We start from the raw sequence: 17,847 nt of genomic DNA on the forward strand, positions 1-17,847 counted from the left end.
TCGGGCGGGAGAGACTTATGCAAACATTTTGACAGCTCTCCACTAATGATATCATTATTATTTAAAAGTAAAACACTCCAAGCCTGCTTTGAGGTTCCCTCCGGATGCTTCCATTTCTGTAGCCTCTGGTATATAATCGAGGCGGGTTTTGTCCTCCTTTCGCACTAAAGATAATTTGTGACTCAACCTTATTCACAGAAGCCAGAAAACTACTTAGCAGCAGCGCTCAAAGAAACAAGCCAAGCTTGTCCAGAGACATAAAAACTATTAGGTGGGAAATATAAAACGGGGGCTATAAATCGCCTCCCTTCACAGCCAAATGCAGGGAGGTGAGGTTGCAATTTCTTCCTTCCTTCCTTCCTTCATCCCTTTTCCCCCCTTTTTCCACCATAGTGCGCTCAGCCAGTCGCATGCGGCGGCCAATGGTCCGATGTTTGCCACGTAGGTTGCGAATGCTCTATGGCTCCAAATTGCACCAATTTCTAAAAGGCACGGGCTGTTCTCTTCTCCGGGTCCCAAAACGGCCGTAAAAACCTGTTCGCTGGCTAGAGAGGAAGAAAATGAGACAAGGCGAAAGGTGCGCCGGCGCAAGGTGCGATGCTGAAGCCGGCATAATTGGCTCGGTGGCATTGTGCATCACATCGACCTCGCCATCAGCAGCTGCGGAGGATAAAAGAGATGGGTATTAATTGACATACAGGGACTTTGACTAAAGAGAGAGAAAGAGGCGCATGCATTAATGCTATGTGGGATAATGTGTAGCATTCAACTGTGTCCTCTATTAAAAGCATCATCTTTGACGCTACAAAAACCTAATGGGCAGACGCTCATGAGTTTGCAGACACTTCTCTCTTACTCAAAACACATGTTTGTATTCATTTTCAACAACGTATGAAATTACATACAAATAAAGTTCCTATCCTAACATCTCCTTATCTTAAATATGAATGAGAGCGGCCTTTTCATTTGTTTAAATCTTCCCTTCTTCTTTCCTTCTCTCCGTCTTCCTACTCCTTCCACCTCTTCTATGGCATGATTAGCCTTGGCACACTTGTATTGTACTCACACTCTTATATCTTTTATTTAACCTTTTATATAGAGTTCTATTTAGCTTGGTGGTATTTTGAGATGGCCCTTGAGCTAATCAATAAGCATTGATTGATTAGTTAGTTGGTTAGTATACTTTACCTCATCTACTGTATCTACGTCAGGGATATCACTTTGCATCAGATAATGCAGTCTGACACTGCTTTAACTGCCATGGCTCAGTGCTATGGAAAGCTGGGAGTTGTAGTTTTGTGAGACGTTTAACCTTCTCTGCCAGGGAGCTACAGTGCCACAACGAACATGGGCTTTAAAATTCAAAGACATAGCTACGTTAGTCTGTAGAATAAGTATGTTTAGAGAGAGCTTGTAGCACCGTTGAGGCTCACTGAAAGAAAGAAGTTGGCAGCATGAGCTTTCCTAGACTTAAGCCCACTTCCTCAGATGCATTTCTAAATTCCAAATTTGCAAAATTCCAAAATGCATCTGAGGAAGTAGATTTAAGTCTAGGAAAGCTCATGCTGCCAACTCCTTTCGCTCAGTTAGTCTCAAAGTCCCTGCATTGAGTCCCTATATTGGGAGAAAGGCAGGATATAAGATTATGATGATAATAATGGTCTTACAAGATCTCTCCACAATGGGCTTTAAATCTCTGGCCCAAGCCAATGCAATACATTTCATGCAGTTTTATTAAGTGAAGCTTTGCAAAAGAGTTTGCAAAAGCCAAAAGAAAAAGGGCCAAACCAAAGATCAAGTCCAGACCACAAACCAAGAATTCAAAGACACACAAACCCTAAATCAGTAACCCAGGCTTTCGGAGCAATAAAATGGAATTTAAACCCCAGTTTTAAACTCATAAAACCCGAGAGCAAACCACAAACCAAACCACCAAAAGGGGAACACTGGTCCAAACTGGAAAGAGAGGGCAAAACCACTTGGCAAGCCGTGAGCTCAAAATATACTTGATCTTAATTATTTTCCCCTGGTTGGAAGACTTCAGTCAGTCGCCGTTCTTTACAGCTGTATTATATCCTAAACCGCCGGCCAAGGATTCAAAATAATACATTGGGCCCAAACCACAAAACCATTTTTTAAGAACTGGCTGAAACCACAAGACCAAAGCTTTAAATCAATAAACCAGACGCCAGCCATTAAGTCCGTCTTTAACGCTATTATATATAGCCAACTCGAGGTGTTGCAAGCATTTCTTTCATAGGAAAGCAATAACAAATCTTTCCTATTTTATGTTATTAAGGGGGAAAAACAAGCCTAGACACATCATTTTAAGAAAGAAAAACGCTGCCATGGCTTCCAAGTGTCCCAGTTTTGCAAGGACAGTCCGGACTAATCCACTGCCATCCCACCTTTTCATCCGATTGAGCAAGATGTCCCGGTTTCTCACTCGGTTACATTGGAAACAACTTGAAGGGACAAAAGAGGGAGGGAGGGTTCACCATTGCCTTTCTCTGAAGCTGAGAGAGTGTGACCTGCACAAAAATCACCTGCAGGGTTTTCTCATGGATTCGAACCCAGGTCCTCGGAATCACTGAACCTGACTTACAAAGGGCTATAAAGCAACATTTCATAATAGGGATGTTAAGAGAATGTGTAGAATAAGGGAATACAGAAGTATTTTACATTGGAAACAATTCAAATTCAGGTCCTCAGTCACCGAACCTTACAGGAAGCTAAAAAGCAATACACTCCTCCCTCCCTGTTCTCTAGGGTTAGGGGCACAAGACCCCCGTGAATATGGGAAAACCGCAAATAACAAAAACACCATGTTTTTACCTGAGAGGACACCTCTCTAGGAATCTCTAGGTCCTCCAGGGCAACTCTGTGGTCAACGTCCGACAGACACTGACCATAGAGTTGCACTGGAGGAGCTACAAAGGCCTAGTAAAGTAGTAGTCTCTCTGTGAGAGGCCTAGTAAAATTGTATTCTCTCTAGGAATCTCTAGGTCCTCCAGGGCAACTCTGTGGTCAGCATCCAACAGACACTGACCATAGAGTTGTGTTGAAGGAGCTACAAAGGCCTAGCAGAGTGTCCTCTCTAGGAATCTCTAGGTCTTTCAATGTAACTGTTAGTTAAAGCTGACCATAGAGTTGCCCTGGAGGACCTGGAGATTCCTAGAGAGAACGTATTAATGAATTCCGTGAGGGGAGGGAAAAGTCTAATTACGTACACCGCCCTGATAGCCTTTTGGTAAAGAGTGGAGTATAAATAAAGAATTATTATTGTTGTTATTATTATTAGATATTCCTAGAGAGGTCATATTAATCAAATGCGTGAATAACCAAACCCACCAAAATCAAAACCACAAATATGGAGGAAGTGAGTGTACTGTATGAAGTATTTTAACAAGTTGTAAACAAAGGCAGTGGCACACAAGATGGCGTCCCTCCCTCCCATTGCTTTTCTCTGAGGCTGGGAGTGTGTGTGTGACTGAGGGGGACTAATAAGGTTTCCTCCTCAAGGACCAGTCTGGATTCGAATCCAGGCCCTCAGAGACACCCCAGGGAATGAATAGAGAAAAGAGAACAGTATTGCAATTCTATTTTTGGCACTGAGAGTATTCAGTCTCCGTAGAGACTGTCAAAAATTGCCATTGCCGACTATATTTCAAGTCGTCATGGCGGGGTATTGGGAAAAGTTTTCAATTAGCAATAATCGCGCCTCGGATTAACCTCATTGGCTACGATACTGCCACTGCGCAAAGCTATCTAAGGCTTAAACCGGGGCTGGGGTCATGCTTTGGGACGCCTCTCTAGGTCAGGGTGAGGTTTTTCCATTCCAAGTTATATGACAAATATTATTAATAAAGGCCTATAAATTAAAAAATCCCTCGTCTCTGGTTCTTAAAAGCGGCTTTTGGACCGATTCTGGCCCTTTTTTGGGCTCCGTTTCCTCTCTGCTCAGGCGCGCAAAGACTTCTGGGCGCCGTATGCAGATTTAGAGGTCTACGTCACGAGAGTGGGCGGAGCAAGGGCGGGACTGGATGCGGAAGGGAGATGGAGGCGAAGCGAGGATTGTAAGATTCGAAAAGGGAAGGGAGGGGAAAGGAGCGAGGGAAAATGAACCAATCAAGACCGAGGAAGCGGAAAAGGGCGGAGATTAGCCCCGGCAAGTGCTGTGGCTTGGTCCAGTTTCTTCTGCGCATGCGTGGAGTGTAGCTTGCAAAGGTATGCAGGCATTGCAATGGACATAACTGCAGCTAATATACTTTTTATCTTATTGTTTAATTTTTGCAATAATCTTAATAATCTTTAATTTTTGCAATAATAATTCTCCGCCTGAGAATGTTTGCAACAGAAAGCCAAGAGCTTGAGAGAGAGAGAGAGAGAGAGAGAGAGCACTGGTTTTGAGGACTACAATTCCCAGAATCCTCTTACGCATCTGCCAGAAGTCGATCACAGAATCATTCTGGAGGACCTGCAAATGCCAAGAGAGAAGCATTCTCTAGGAATCTCTAGGTCCTCCATTGCAACTCTATGATCAGCATCTGCCAGAGGTTGATCACTAAATCAAATGCCAAGAGAGGCGTTTTCTCTAGGAACGCCTAGGTCCTCCAGCACAACTCTATGGTCTACATCTGGCAGACTTGAGCCGGAGGACCTAGAGATTCCTAGAGAGGACATATGAATCAAAGCCCCAGATGCGGAGGGCCAAATATAGTTTGCGCTCAAGTAGGACGGAGAGGAGAAGCCAAAACCTTGCCCTTCTTCCCAGTCGGCTCAGGCAAAAGCAAACTCCTGCAGCCTCTCCAACTCCTCTGCCATACCTTTTGCTTGGCTGCACATGTGATGCCTATTATCTGTGCAACGTTGGGGGATATGTGGTTGTCTTACTGTTGTGTGTGTGTTTGTGCCCATCCCAGCTGCCCTTACCTTGCTGCCAGAACTAGCAAAGGTAAGGAAGGGGGATGGCTCCCTCCCCATCCAGGGAACGCTGCACCTGGAGCCCTGGGAAGAGACAGCCGGCCTGGTTAAAGTTTAATGGAACCAAAGGAGAAATGTGCCAAGCTGGAAAGATTAGATACACAAAAGCTGGGCAGAGGTTTCCAAGAGGGGAGAACTGCTTTTTCCTCTGCCTTTTATGGGGAGAGAGGGATGGAAGAGAAACCAGTGCCTCCGACACAAAGAGAGTCCCCCAGTTTAAACTCTGGTTGGAGTTGTTTTACAAGGAGGGGAAACTGAGGCAGTCCCTCTGGGGTGCAAAGGAAAGAGACCTGCAAACAGAAGAGGCTTCTCCTGGAAGGTCAAATGGCAGTCAATCCACCACATTTGCAGCTTTGACTTTTGCGGGTTTGATTCATATCTTCTCTCTAGGAATCTCTCAGTCCTCCGGCGCATCCTGCAAGGCGTTGACCATAGAGTTGCACTGGAGGACCTAGAGATTCCTAGACAAAACACCTCTCTAGGCATCCATAGGTCCTCCAGAATGATTCTATGGTCAGCTAGAGAGGTGTTCTCTCAGATAACTGCAAAGGACAAGGCACCACCAAAAAGCAGGACGTTCCAAAAAGATGTAGGGCATGCCCAAAGGAAAGCCTAATATACTCTAATATAAATGTAAATGCATGCTTTTTTTTTTTTTTTTTTTTGCCATGTTCCAAATGGAGGGCGTTTTGAAATCCCTGCTGGACAGAAGGTTGAAATAGAGGACAGGTCCTGGAAAAGGAGGATGTCTGTGTTTGACATCTTGTTTCCATTTGTTTGTGAGTTTGAGGCCGGACTGCGGCTAAGTGGCTGGAGACAATGAGAGGGTTTGTTCCTGCAATGTTTCCCCTTTTGGGATTCCCTCTTTCCTAAGCCTCAGGTTAGGAGAGCCAGATAAATCCAAGCCCAGAGGCCCCCGTTCAGCTATCCATGGGGAACTGGATTGCTTATCCAATACTCTGGATAGAATCGGCTTTTTAGGGACCCAGTTTTACTCTTGGCTGTAAAAGGATGCTGGATCCCATCACCAAAAGGGCTGGAATGCCTCTCTGCTGCGCACCATCTGCTGCATCATTTACCAGCCATAAAGCTTATCTTGTAGCAGGAACATGTGTTCAGCATCAAATGGAGCCTTGATAAGGCCTGGAACGACACCTAGTTCCAGCGCAGAACACTTGTCATCGCCCTTTCATTGCTCAGATGCAAAAGTGCAGACAGACACTGCTCTGGAATAATAAAATCACAGAATCTCCCAGAGATCATCCGGTCCCCCTTTCTGCCATGCAGGAATGCACCATCCAAGCGCTCCCTGTGAAAGATGGCCATCCAACCTCTGTTGAAAAACCTCCAAAGAAGGAGACTCCATCATCCTCCAAAGCAGCTTATTCCACTGTCTTTCCATCATGAAGTTCTTCCTAACGTTGAAGTGGAATCTCTTTTCCTGTAGTTTGTGTACCTTGCTCTATGTCCTGTTCTCTGGAGCAGCAGAAAACAAGCTTGCTCCCTCCTCAATATGACATCCCTTCAAATATTTAAACATGGCTGTCATGTCACCCCTTAACCTTCTCTGCTCCAGGATAAAGATACCCAGCTCCCTAAGGTGCTCCTCAGAGGGGTTTTGGTTTTCAGACCTTGGACCATTTTGGTCACCTTCCTCTGGACATGCTCCAGTTTCTCAACATCCTTTTCATATGACACCTCTTCAAATATTTAAACAGAGCTATCATGTCACCTCTTAACCTTCTCTTCTCCAGGCTAAACATACCCAGTTCCCTAATAAGCTTCTCATAGGGCTTTTGGCTTCCAGACTTTTGACCATTCTTCTGAACACACTCCAAAAGGTGCACCATCTTCCAAATTATACCTGCGTATGTCACCAATCTGTTTCTGGTCCTTTGGAGTGACCCTTTGGCATCCTGAAGGCCACATCAGTGGCACTGGGGCTAGACATAGCTACTTGGCCCCATGTTCCCCATCATCCCTGACCTACAGCCAAGATCTATGAAACAGTGATACCTTTACTGGGCCAACCAAGATGCCCAAATTACATGTCGCAAGCTTTCCAAGCAGGAACGTCCCTCTGATACCACCTCAGCTGACAACAGCCACATCTTGAGATGACAAAAATGCAGGCTTAGGAGCAACATCGTCTTAATCGTTCTCTCTCCTGTATGATTTTTAACAACTTGACCTGATGAAGAAGGCAGTAGAGCTTGAACAGCTTGCAACATATCTTTGGTGTATTTTGGTTGGCCCACTAAAGGTATCACTGTTTTGTGGATTTTGGGTGTCATTGTACTTTGCTATATGGGCAAGATGCCTACCACTGGATATATAGTGGGCACTTTGTATCTGCTGAGGTTTGGTTTCAAGACCTGCCATGGATACCAAGATCCATGGATGCTCAGGTCCCATTAAATATAATGGCACAGTAAGATGGCATCCTTGTATAAAACGGCAAAACAAGGTTTGATTTTGGAACATATATATGTAGTTTTCAAGCCAAGGGTGCTTGAATCCATGGATAAAAATCCCATGGATATGAAAGGCTGATTGTATTTGCCTGATCTAGAAATGGAAGGGGGGTGAAAAGGCTTTTCTTGCTGCAAGTATTTATCAAGTTCAACAGATAGCCCCATACACAACTGGCCTCTTTTCCACCCTTATCTTCCCCTGGGACCTTGGAAATGCCCCTCTGTTCCAAGAGCTGGCCTTGGGGATGCTACAATCCTTGCCAAGGCAATGCCAACGCTCTATAAAAGGACCTTCTCCTCCTAGAGGCATGGACATTTCCATTGAGCGGAGTCAAGATGAAGGCCTCCTTCAGCCTCCTCCTCCTCCCTTTGCTCTTTGCCGTGGGCTGGGCCCAGTGTCCGGTCCCGGCTGACCTGAAGAGGGAAGATGGCACCAAGGCTTGTGCCCGACTCTACACAGAGAACAGCCCCTACTATGACCAATGTTGTGCCGGCAATGTTCTCGAGGTGGAACCCGGTGAAGACCAGCCTTACGTCCCGTCAGGTTTCAACAACAAGGTGTCCTCCATAGTGGTGGCCCAAAGGTGTGAACTCACAGTCTGGTCCTCGAAGGCAAAAGGTGGCAAGACCCGGAAGTTTAAAACTGGGGCATTCCCTCGCCTCCAAGAATACAGACAGGGGCTGTTCGGTGACTGGAATAATGCCATCTCAGCCTACTATTGTACTTGCACCTAAGATGGATGGACCAAAGACAGGAGTCCAACCAAGAGACGACAACCCGCACCTGGACCCTTGTAGCAGATGATCTGTCTCAGCTAAGCTGGTCCATACCCCACAGCATCTCAATCGTGAAGCACTTCTCTTGCCTCTGTGGAGTCTGGGAGACCTCCTTTTCCCAGAGTCCCCTCTTCTTCGAGCGTCTTGCAGAGTCTGGCCAACACAAAGATCACCGACGACAACGGCTTCCATCTTGCGGCTGCAAAGGATTCATCTATGCCTCCCGCAGACCAGAACGCATCTCCGCCACCGAAGTAAAGCCAACAAAAAACACAATTTATGTGCATTTATTCCTCCAACCCACACTGGGGACAACATGCTCCTATCAGAAGGGGGGTCCTCTGCCACCCCAACTTTGAAGATGCCCAGGTTTGTCACCTCACTTGAAAGATTTGTGTCTCAGATCTTTCCGGTCCCCCTTTGTTCTCAGGCATTTTGAGGACAGGCGCTCCATCTTCAAAGCCATGCCTTGCTTTTCCCTGAGATCTGCTCTGCGGCAAAAACGAAATGCCCATTTCTATCCCTCTCCATCTTGGCTATTATTGTACCCGCCTTGCCACCCGTAATTAAAAGCAAAGCAACATGACTTTGGAAACGTGTCCCTCTCTTATTCTCTCTCTCTCTCTGGTTTTTATTTTTTCCGCAGCTCAAGGTCGGTTAGTGATCAGTGGCTTTTGTTTTTCGCCTCTTGTAAACATTTAATTGGAAAGAGCTTTTTCAGCAGCCCGAGAGCAGAATACAATAATCCCCACCAAGCAAAATGGTTTTCAATTTACTTCTTCCCTTAGAGGCATTGCCAAACTTGGCAAGACATTACAAGAAGGACGGGCGGGGGGCTGTGGAGGAAAGGGGGCCAGATCTGGAGGATTGAACTCCAGCCAGGAGGGCTCCTCCATTCCTCCTTTTCAACCCCCAAAAAGAGTCCTTCGCCCTGGAAAGATGGCAGGAAGATGGCGCCTCCACTGGCAGCGCCAGTCTTTGCTCCTTATTCTGCCCAAAAGGTGGAAATTGGTACTTTTAGCCATCTTTACTCCCCATTGCGACAAAGTGACCAGATGTCTTCTTACATTTTAGTTTTCTGTTCAGGAGGGATTCCAAAATGTCCTCCACTTGGAGCATGACTAAGAAGCATGAAGTTACATTTATAGTAGTGTGTTTGGCTTTTGTTTGGTCATGCTCCTACATTTTGCAGCACCGCATCCTCCTTTGCAGTAAGGACATCTGGCCACCCAGCACTGCGAGAACGTTTTCGAAAACTGGGCCATTTTCGAAGATTGTTCACAGTTCAGGACCTATTGACAGGTGTTTTGCACAGAAATACCAGACTAGGATGGCTGGCATCCCATTAGTCTCAGTGTCTTAAGACAATCCTGCAACTGTTCACATTTGTGGTACCACTGTGGCAATGGGTATATTTACTATTGTAAATGTCCAGACACATGGTTCTTCAGCATCACATTTGCCAACATTGGAGAACTCTATTCCACAATGCAGATGCCCAGGTTTTAAGGTGAGTTTTGGGCTGCATATTGGATTCATTTTGGATCCATATTGGAAGTTGTCATGGCATTTCAAAGTGCAATCATAGTTCTATAATTGTGCAATGTAGATGGGCTTTCCACTGCTGTATTGGATGCAGGATGCTGTCCAATATTTCTGTGCAGTTAAAATAATATTTCTGTCCACTTCCCATGGAAGCCTGGGATTTGCAGTTTAGGGAGGATGCATTTGGAATCCTCAACCAGAGAGTTCTAGTGCCACCCGAAATTATAAACCCCAGGTTTCCATTGGATGTTGCCATGGCATTTCAAAGTGGAATCATAATGCTATAATTATGCATTGTGGATGGGTTTTCCAATACAGCGGGCCATTGGTCTCCGCAGGGGGTTGGTTATAACTCCAGGACCACCCCATGGATGCCAAAATCTGTGGATGTTCAAGTCCCATTAAATACAATGGATAATAAAATGGTGTTCCCTTATATAAAATGATAAAATTAAACATATTTTTAAATGTTTTTAAGCTTGAATCCATAGATTTCTGCATAGCTGGAAACAAAGTTCTGTTTTTGGACTCCAACTCCCAACCTAGGCCCTGGCAACGGGGGGATTCTGGGATCTGCAGCTCAGAAAAGCAATTTCTCTGAGGCCTGATGAGGAAAAAGGTTAGAAGAGGTTATGCACCACTTTCCTGATAACCATATACACATCCCCCACAAAAAACCAAATGCCTGGAAACTCTGCTTTTGGGTCAACTTTTAATCCAAGGACCAAGGCATTCTTGTTTAAGGGTTGCTTGTCTTCTTCTTCCAAGGCCTGTGGGTTTTAAGGTGGCCAGGGCACCTTTGGGTCCTAATGTGAGTGTACTATAAACTCACACACATACACAAACCAGGCACCTTTCTTAGTCCCTCAGCTGTGCGGAGACACTGCTGTCTGTCGCTCGGGTTCGGAGGAGCCCAGCCGCCGTCTCCACATCCTTGGTCTTGTGCAGAAAATGGACATAGCGCACACCAGTGCCATAGTCTTCGAAGATGTGAGAAACCTTGAAAAGAGATCGGGGCAAGGAAGGTCTCAGTCCACCAGGTTCAGCTGCAAGGCTACTGCATTGCTCACCTCAATTGAAACCCAGGCACATTTCTAGCACGGGGTTATATTTTCATAGAGGTCTGCATAGGCATTCTTTTTTTGGACTACAGTGCCCAGAATTCTGGGCATTGTAGTCCAAAAAAGAAATGTTTGTAAGTTCTGCAGCTATAATACCACCAAATTCAACTTGGATCTGGGATGCCAACATCCAAAATCCATCCTACCACCTGTTTGCCAGCCTTTATAGGGAGATGTAGGCTGCATCTGCACTGCAGAAACAATGCAATTTGACATCGCTTTAACTGATTTTGTAATGAAAATTCAGCAGGACAGATTTAAATAAATGATGTAGACGACAGCCTGGAATCAAAGCAGTTGCCTCGAATTCGAGAACTGCTTCTGACAGCAGGCTTCAGCCACTTTGCAGTTTGCACTTTGCAGCTTTCCATACTGTTTTGCAAAGCGAGAGGTCCTCTGTCCATGCACAGAATGTTTCCTCCTCTGCAACCCCAAAAAGTATTTCCCAACCCAGACCTTACATGGTGCCAGTCCTTTTTCTCCCCGTCTTGCTCTTTTTCGCGGGCCACATGGTGAAATTCTCTGACCGCCGTGGTCCCATCGCTTCCCAGGAGCCGGACATGAAGCTCATAGACGGAGCGGGCCAGTTTGCTGTTCTCATACCTGAAGGGAGGAAGGAATCCCATTATTCCTGGCCACTCCTTGACCACTGGTGTCCAAAAGCTTCTGTGTGTGCGAATGGTCAGCCAGCCTTCATTTTCCCTTCCATTCAAGGATTAAGCCATTGTCAGAGACTTGCTGCCCTCTTGCGGTGCATTTCAGACGTTTCTCCTGATAGCTGCTGTTCTGCCTGGATATTTTGGGGACTGGTTTGTATTTATTGTTCTACAAATCATTTCTGCAAAACCATAGCCTGGGAGAACACAGCTGGAGATGCTCTCACGCAGCAAGGCAAGCTCCTTGCTTTATAATATCTGTCTCTGTTTACATGTTTCTGTATACGCTCAGTAAGTTTCCATACCCTGCGACATTTTACAGATGAAAACCAACCAGGAGACATGTGGCCAAGCAACACCCGACTGTGGCCAAGGTGGGCAAAGTCATTTGGGAAGAGCAGACAAGCAAGGAGAGGTTGCAGCAGTTTGCTTTTGCCTGAGTTGACTGGGAAGAGCAAGGCCTTCTGTCCCCCATATTGAGTTAACTGAATGCAATGTACTTTTGCACTTTGAAATCAGTTTGCAGCTGGGATTTGAGCCCTGGTCTCATAGTCCAACACTCAAACCATGCTGGCTCTCTGTAGGCTTGTCCTAGGGTCATTAAAAGTCGGAATGACTCGAAGGCACACAACAACAACAAGAACAACAGTAAGAAATGATATTTGTAGTTTAGCAACTGGGAATGGGAGGTTCTTGAGAAGAGCTCCTTCCACAGTGGTAGACTACAGTTTCCAACATATACCCACACCACCAGCCTACAAATTCTGATGCCAGTTAATGTTGGCCATTTACCAGTCCATGACGGTGATGTTTGGTTGGTACAGATCCAGCAATTCCTCCCAAAGGCCTTCATCCAGCAGATCAATGAGTTGTTGCTTGATGCACCAGCTGGAAAAGGCAAAAGGCGGGCAGAAGGTGTGCCAAGGAGACCCAGGGACCTCTCTCAGCCTGGGACCCAAATCAGCTTCCCTTGCGGTCAGAGCTCCAGTATTGGGTAGGACTCAAAGCAAAAGGGACGGGGTCAAAAGAACCCCTGAATATTTTAAAGCCCATTGCTCCTAGCTCTGTTGGCTAGGGGATATTTGGTACTGTAGTCCAGAAAATAATTGTTTCCTAGTTTTGCAGCTGTAATACCACCAATTCAGCTTGGATTTGGAACGCAGAATCCATCCTGCCACCTCTTTGCCAGCCTTTATAGGGAGATGTGGGCTGCATCTGCATTGCAGAAACAATGCAATTTTGACACTGCTTTAACTGCCCTGGCTCAGGAGAGGCATTTCAGCTTCTTAGAATGGAGCAAGGAGGATCCATGTAATACCTGGGAAACCCTTAAAATGGGGACACCAGAAAGAAGGGGATGTGGACCTTTGGAGAGAGCAGAGGGCCAGCTTCCCCCCAAGGGCTTAAGGCTGCCAACCTCAGATCAACCTCAGCTGGCTTCAAAGCCCACCTCCATGAAAGCACTCACCTGTACCGGGACGAACCGAACCTGAAATGATTTTCCTCCTGGTCTGAAGGAAGGGGTTCGGTGCTCACTTGCCAGCCTTTGAAAATGTCTGTAAATGGATGTAAAGAGAGAGAGAGAAACCCACACCATGAAGGAAATGGGGGCCGGGGGGCGGGAGGTGTATCAGACCTATGGCAAGTTCTGCATTCAAATAGTCAGAGTGCCCCTGAGCATGTACAAAGTGAACTACAACTCCCAGTATTCTGCACCACTGGCGCTGCTGGGAGCAGCAGTCCCACACCGTCTGGAGGGATGCACCACTGATACTCCATACCAACATTCAGAAACATACTTGCACTGGCATAACCCAGGAAGTTAAACCACCACAAGTCACTAACAGGATTCCAGAGTCTATCCAGACATGCTCAGAGACCCCCCCCCCCATCCATGGGGCCAGGGTTTGTCAAAAGGCCCTGAGTCCTACATGTTGCTAACAAGGGCAAGCCCATTCCCTGGCCCTGCAAACCTCCCTCCATCCCTGAACTACTTACCTGTGGAGTCTGGAGTCTTGCAGGATGGCTGTTTCTGGCACGGTGGAGCTGGTTCAGAAACATTCACTCCTGTGTCAAAGAAGGCAGAGGAAGGGATGCAATGCAAGTTGACAGTGATCTCCCCAGATTCACTTTCTGGCTAAACCCAGCTATTCTCCTCCTTTGACTTCATCTGCTTGTGGCTGTGCTGGATGTTGAATTATGGGAATTGCAACCCTCCAGCTAGGGATAAGTGGCTTACTGGTTAAGATGCCAATTCCGATGATCAGAAAATCATAAGGTTGGCAGTTCGAGGCCCGAGTACCGCGTGACGGGGGTGCGCTCCTATCATTAGTCCCAGCTTCTGCCAACCAAGCAGTTCGAAAGCATGCAAATGCAAGGAGATAGATAGGTACCACTTCAGTGGGAAGGTAACAGACTTCAGTGTAGTCATGCATGCTGGCCACATGGCCACTGGATTCATCTTTGGACAACACTGGCTCTTTGGATTAGTAATGGAGATGTGCACCAGCCCCTACAGTCGGTTACAATTAGACATTCATGCCAAGGGGCTACCTTTACCTTTAAACCTCAAGGTATCCCCTGATTTGGGGATATGCAGGACTGGGTGTCCATTTGGGGAGAAAAACAACTATTCCTTTCAAAATGCCTTTCCTCTCTCCTAAACAATGGCACTTATGACACCTCTGCTAGGAGGAAGCGCTGCATTAACTAGTAGTGACTCCAAAGGCCTAAAAGGAACAGAATCACCTTGCAAACAGGCAGAGGTGCGGATAGCCAATTAATGATGATAGCAAGGCCTGTGACAAACCAAGAGAAGCCTTGGGACAATTCCCCCAAGGCTGTTTTACCAGCCTGAAAAATCCTCCCTGCCCTGCCCCAGAGAATCCATGAACCGTGACCAACCTAAGGAGACACTCCTTAGCTCCACACAATGGAGAGCTGCTAACAAAGGTGTTGCATTCATCCAGACAGGAAACCTCTGAACAGCCTTATACTTGCCCTCCAACTGTGCCAATTTGGCAAGGAGGATCTCTGAGCATCCCTTGCCTAAGAAAACCCTATGAAATCCACTGGGTTGCCATAAATCAATAGGTTATACTGTATATCTGCTGTGTTTGCAGTACTCTTTGCAGATGCATTTGCTTTGGATACCTGAACCGTTTTTCTAAATGCTCAGTGAGTTACTGCAATGCTAGAAATGTGGGAACTGAAGGGAGAAGCAATATCCTCATTTCACACCTTCCCCAATAAGTGACATTTTGGGGACATCTCTGCACTGTTCTTGCTGAACTTTTCCCAGCTCTGGGTTTTCTGGGAGAACTGCTCCTATTTCAGGGGTTTCCCTTCTAAGGAAAGCTGCTTCCACTTCCCAAATTAATAACCTCATCGAAGCTGTGCAAAGCTTTCCTTTTTCCAGAAGGCTTTTCTCATGCAGTTTTAATGGCCTGCTTTTAATTTGTCCCTGTTTGTTTAATATTTTAAGCGTTTCGATTGCCAGGTCGCACCAGAACATTCTGCCCTGTTTTTGTGTTGCAGTCAGGGCTTGTTTTCCAAATGGAAAGATTCCACATCAACATCATCATCATCATCGTCATCATCATCACAATCCACCTTGAACTCTCATTAGGCAGAAAAGCAGGATTTATGCTCATAAACCGTCCAACATCACAGTGGTTCCCAAACTTTTGGACTTTGTCTCCCAGAAGCTCTAGGCGGGGCTTGATCAACAGTCAGGGATTCTGGGAGCTGAAGTCCAAAACATCTGGAGGACCAAAGTCTGGGCACCGCTGTTGGAGGCTACATGCGCTCAGCTCTGTCACTAATATGTCTTTCCCCAAATGGACCAAAACATTGGTCATCCTCTTTGAGTGAGAACCCAATGAGATTAACTTGAGTGAGAAACAAACTCACAAGCGTGAAGTCAAAGGCTTTCACAGCTGGCACCCATAGTTTTGTGTGGGTTTTTCAGACTACGTGGCCATGCTCTAGAACAGTGATGTCCAAACTCTGGCCCTCCAGTTGTTTTGGGCTTCAGCTCCCAGAGGCCTCAGCCACTTTGGCCAATGGTCTGGGATGCTGGGAGCTGAAGTCCAAAACACCTGGAGGGCCAGAGCTTGAACATCACTGCTCTAGAAGAACGTTTTGCCAGCATCTGTGGCTGGCATCTTCAGAGATGATGCGTCTCACAAGCCTTAAAGACTCTATAGAGACCAGGATTCAAACCCTGCTCAGCCAGGACAACCCACGGGGTGATTTTAGGCAAGTCACACTCTCTCAACCTCAGAGGATAACAAACCTCCTCTGAAGCAACTAGCCAAGAAACCCCATGATAGGTCTGCCTTAGGGTTGCCATAAGCCAGAAATGACTCCAAGGCGCACAACCGCAGCACCAGTTACCTTCAGGGTTGGGATTCTGCAAGAAGTTCCTCTCGAAGGGTTTCAGGGCATAGAGGGTCTCCCAGTCGGGCTTCTTGGGGAGCGGGACCCCTCTCTGTCCCAGCCTCCATTCGGCCTCAAAGAGTTTCTGCCAGTTGATCCCAGAGGAGGAAAAAGGGACCTTCGGAGGCTGCGTTTGCTGCTGCTGCTGCCTTGGCACTGCCATGGCTGCAAGGCTCCGGGGCAGATGTTCCTGCGGAAGGAAGAGCAGAGTGCGAAACACCCAGAGGCTGCTTTTCCAGGCAAGCCAGCTGCCCTACCTTTAAAAAGAATAAGACAAGAACTAGGAGGGGCACAAGTGGAGATGACAGGAGCAACTGAAGGGGAACAGACAAGTGGGAGGTGTGAATGCTTTCTCTGCAAGTCATCCCTTAATATCCCTACTCTTTTAAGGCAAGCACAGGGTTTTCCTGCAGGCTCTCCAGCTGCAACGATTTGGTTTACTCAGTTATTCCTCTGCCATCCCACTTTTCCAGCTGTTTTTAAAATGCCCCGGTTTTGCCTCTCCTCCTCCCACCTTCCTTCTTCGCCTTCAGCTGGCTTTAAAAGGAAAAGGTACAATATATACTCAACTATAGGTTGGCCTCATGTATAAGTCGAGGGCAGGTTTGGGGCCAAGGTTATGGATTTCGATATGACCTGTGGATGAGTTGAGGGTAAAACTTAGGGGCATATAGCAAAGATCCAAAGGATGAAGCAAAGGAAAACAATGCCAATAAACCTTACAAAATCCTAGCAGGCATAACTATTTGTGCTCATCCTAAAAGGCTGGATGAATGAGAGAGAAGAAGGTATCCATGCTTCTTTTTGGTGCTCTCAGGATGGACTAAGCTTTTGATGGGGAAATATATACATACATACATACATACATACATATGGTAAAGTACACTACTTACATTGAACCATGGACTTTTCTGTTTTAACAGGGCTTCCTTGCAGGTGAAACTTGGCATGCGCCAGTCGGAATTCTCCCTTCACTCTTAAAACTGCAAAAATCTTGATGTTCAGGTCACTGAGTTAGGAAACCATTGCGAGTAAAGATCTTTTCTCTCCACACCACCAATATATATATATATATATATATATATATTCCAAGGAGAGCAAAAAATACCCAGAAAACAGGTTCCGCAGGTAGTAAGTAACAACCTGGCCCTGCCCAGGTGAGGCTTCTCTTAGCCATCATAGAAAGGCATCCATGACTGGAGCAAAAGGAATTTGGATCCGGGGCACAGTTGTACCCACCCCAGAATCTTCTGTTATTTTTTTGGCTTCTTAATCCACAGAAGACCTTTGTCCCTTGACAGACCCACCTTCCCCCTCCCTCGGATTGAATCTGACAAGAGGAGACTTTCCTAATCAGATTGCCTTCTACAGTCTGATGTCTTTCAAAGGATATATACACTCAATCCTCTATGTTTGCGGCTTTGATCATTCACGAATTTGATTCATATGTTCTCTCTAGGAATCTCTATGTCCTCAAGTGCAACTCTATGGTCAACTTTAACTAGAAGTTGCACTGAAAGACCTAGACATTCCTAGCGAGAATACTCTTTGTAGCTCCTCCAGGGCAGTTCTGTGGTCAGTGTCTGTCGGACGTTGGCCATAGAGTTGCCCTGGAGGACCTAGAGATTCCTAGAGAGGACACTCAATTAGGCCTTTGTAGCTCCTTCAGTACAACTCTATGGCCAGTGTCTGTTTTTGTTTTTCCCAGAACTTCAAATCCCAGCATGCCTCACGTGACAAAAAATAAGAGTCCTTTCCCATTCCCAGAACTTCAAATCCCATGCACTGCGGGGAAATCGCGTCCTCACGTGAACAGAAAAGGGGAGTCCTTTCCCTTCCCCAGAACGTCAA

General features: G+C 46.3%; 2 protein-coding genes and 1 non-coding gene across 3 annotated transcripts; 1 reads left to right on the forward strand and 2 right to left on the reverse strand.

Moving 5' to 3' along the window:
• Nucleotides 1-3,625: 3,625 nt before the first annotated feature.
• LOC121916340 lies at nucleotides 3,626-3,766 on the reverse strand. Its single transcript, XR_006100832.1, has one exon. It is a non-coding gene; the product is annotated as a U4 spliceosomal RNA (small nuclear RNA).
• Nucleotides 3,767-7,419: 3,653 nt separating this feature from the next.
• Nucleotides 7,420-8,192, forward strand: SYCN (syncollin). Its single transcript, XM_042439898.1, has 2 exons — nucleotides 7,420-7,450; nucleotides 7,762-8,192. The coding sequence occupies exons 1-2, from the start codon at nucleotides 7,420-7,422 to the stop codon at nucleotides 8,190-8,192; spliced, it is 462 nt and encodes a 153-aa protein (XP_042295832.1).
• A 2,286-nt stretch (nucleotides 8,193-10,478) lies between these two features.
• On the reverse strand, nucleotides 10,479-17,538 carry NCCRP1 (NCCRP1, F-box associated domain containing). The gene is made up of 7 exons (XM_042440355.1): nucleotides 16,890-17,538; nucleotides 15,955-16,186; nucleotides 13,555-13,623; nucleotides 13,025-13,112; nucleotides 12,349-12,444; nucleotides 11,362-11,503; nucleotides 10,479-10,778 (listed from the first exon to the last, which is right to left on the reverse strand). Exons 1-7 carry the CDS (start codon nucleotides 16,944-16,946, stop codon nucleotides 10,638-10,640), a joined length of 825 nt encoding a protein of 274 aa, XP_042296289.1. The 5' UTR covers nucleotides 16,947-17,538; the 3' UTR covers nucleotides 10,479-10,637.
• Nucleotides 17,539-17,847: the final 309 nt, after the last annotated feature.

Source organism: Sceloporus undulatus, chromosome 9 (assembly GCF_019175285.1).
Source record: "Sceloporus undulatus isolate JIND9_A2432 ecotype Alabama chromosome 9, SceUnd_v1.1, whole genome shotgun sequence".
Classification (NCBI taxonomy): Eukaryota; Metazoa; Chordata; class Lepidosauria; order Squamata; family Phrynosomatidae; genus Sceloporus; species Sceloporus undulatus.

What these genes read in the sequence shown, in the direction of transcription:
- SYCN (XM_042439898.1), top strand. Translation starts at nt 7,420, where the DNA reads ATGGCATCCTTGTATAAAACGGCAAAACAAG. An exon ending in GTATAAAACGGCAAAACAAG is followed by an intron (nt 7,451 to 7,761) that starts GTTTGATTTTGG and finishes TTCTCCTCCTAG; the next exon opens with AGGCATGGACATTTCCATTG.
- NCCRP1 (XM_042440355.1), bottom strand. Translation starts at nt 16,946, where the DNA reads ATGCCAAGTTTCACCTGCAAGGAAGCCCTGTTAAAACAGAAAAGTCCA. An exon ending in CAAGACTCCAGACTCCACAG is followed by an intron (nt 13,113 to 13,554) that starts GTAAGTAGTTCA and finishes ATCCATTTACAG; the next exon opens with ACATTTTCAAAGGCTGGCAA. An exon ending in AGAAAAAGGACTGGCACCAT is followed by an intron (nt 10,779 to 11,361) that starts GTAAGGTCTGGG and finishes TCTCTTTTCAAG; the next exon opens with GTTTCTCACATCTTCGAAGA.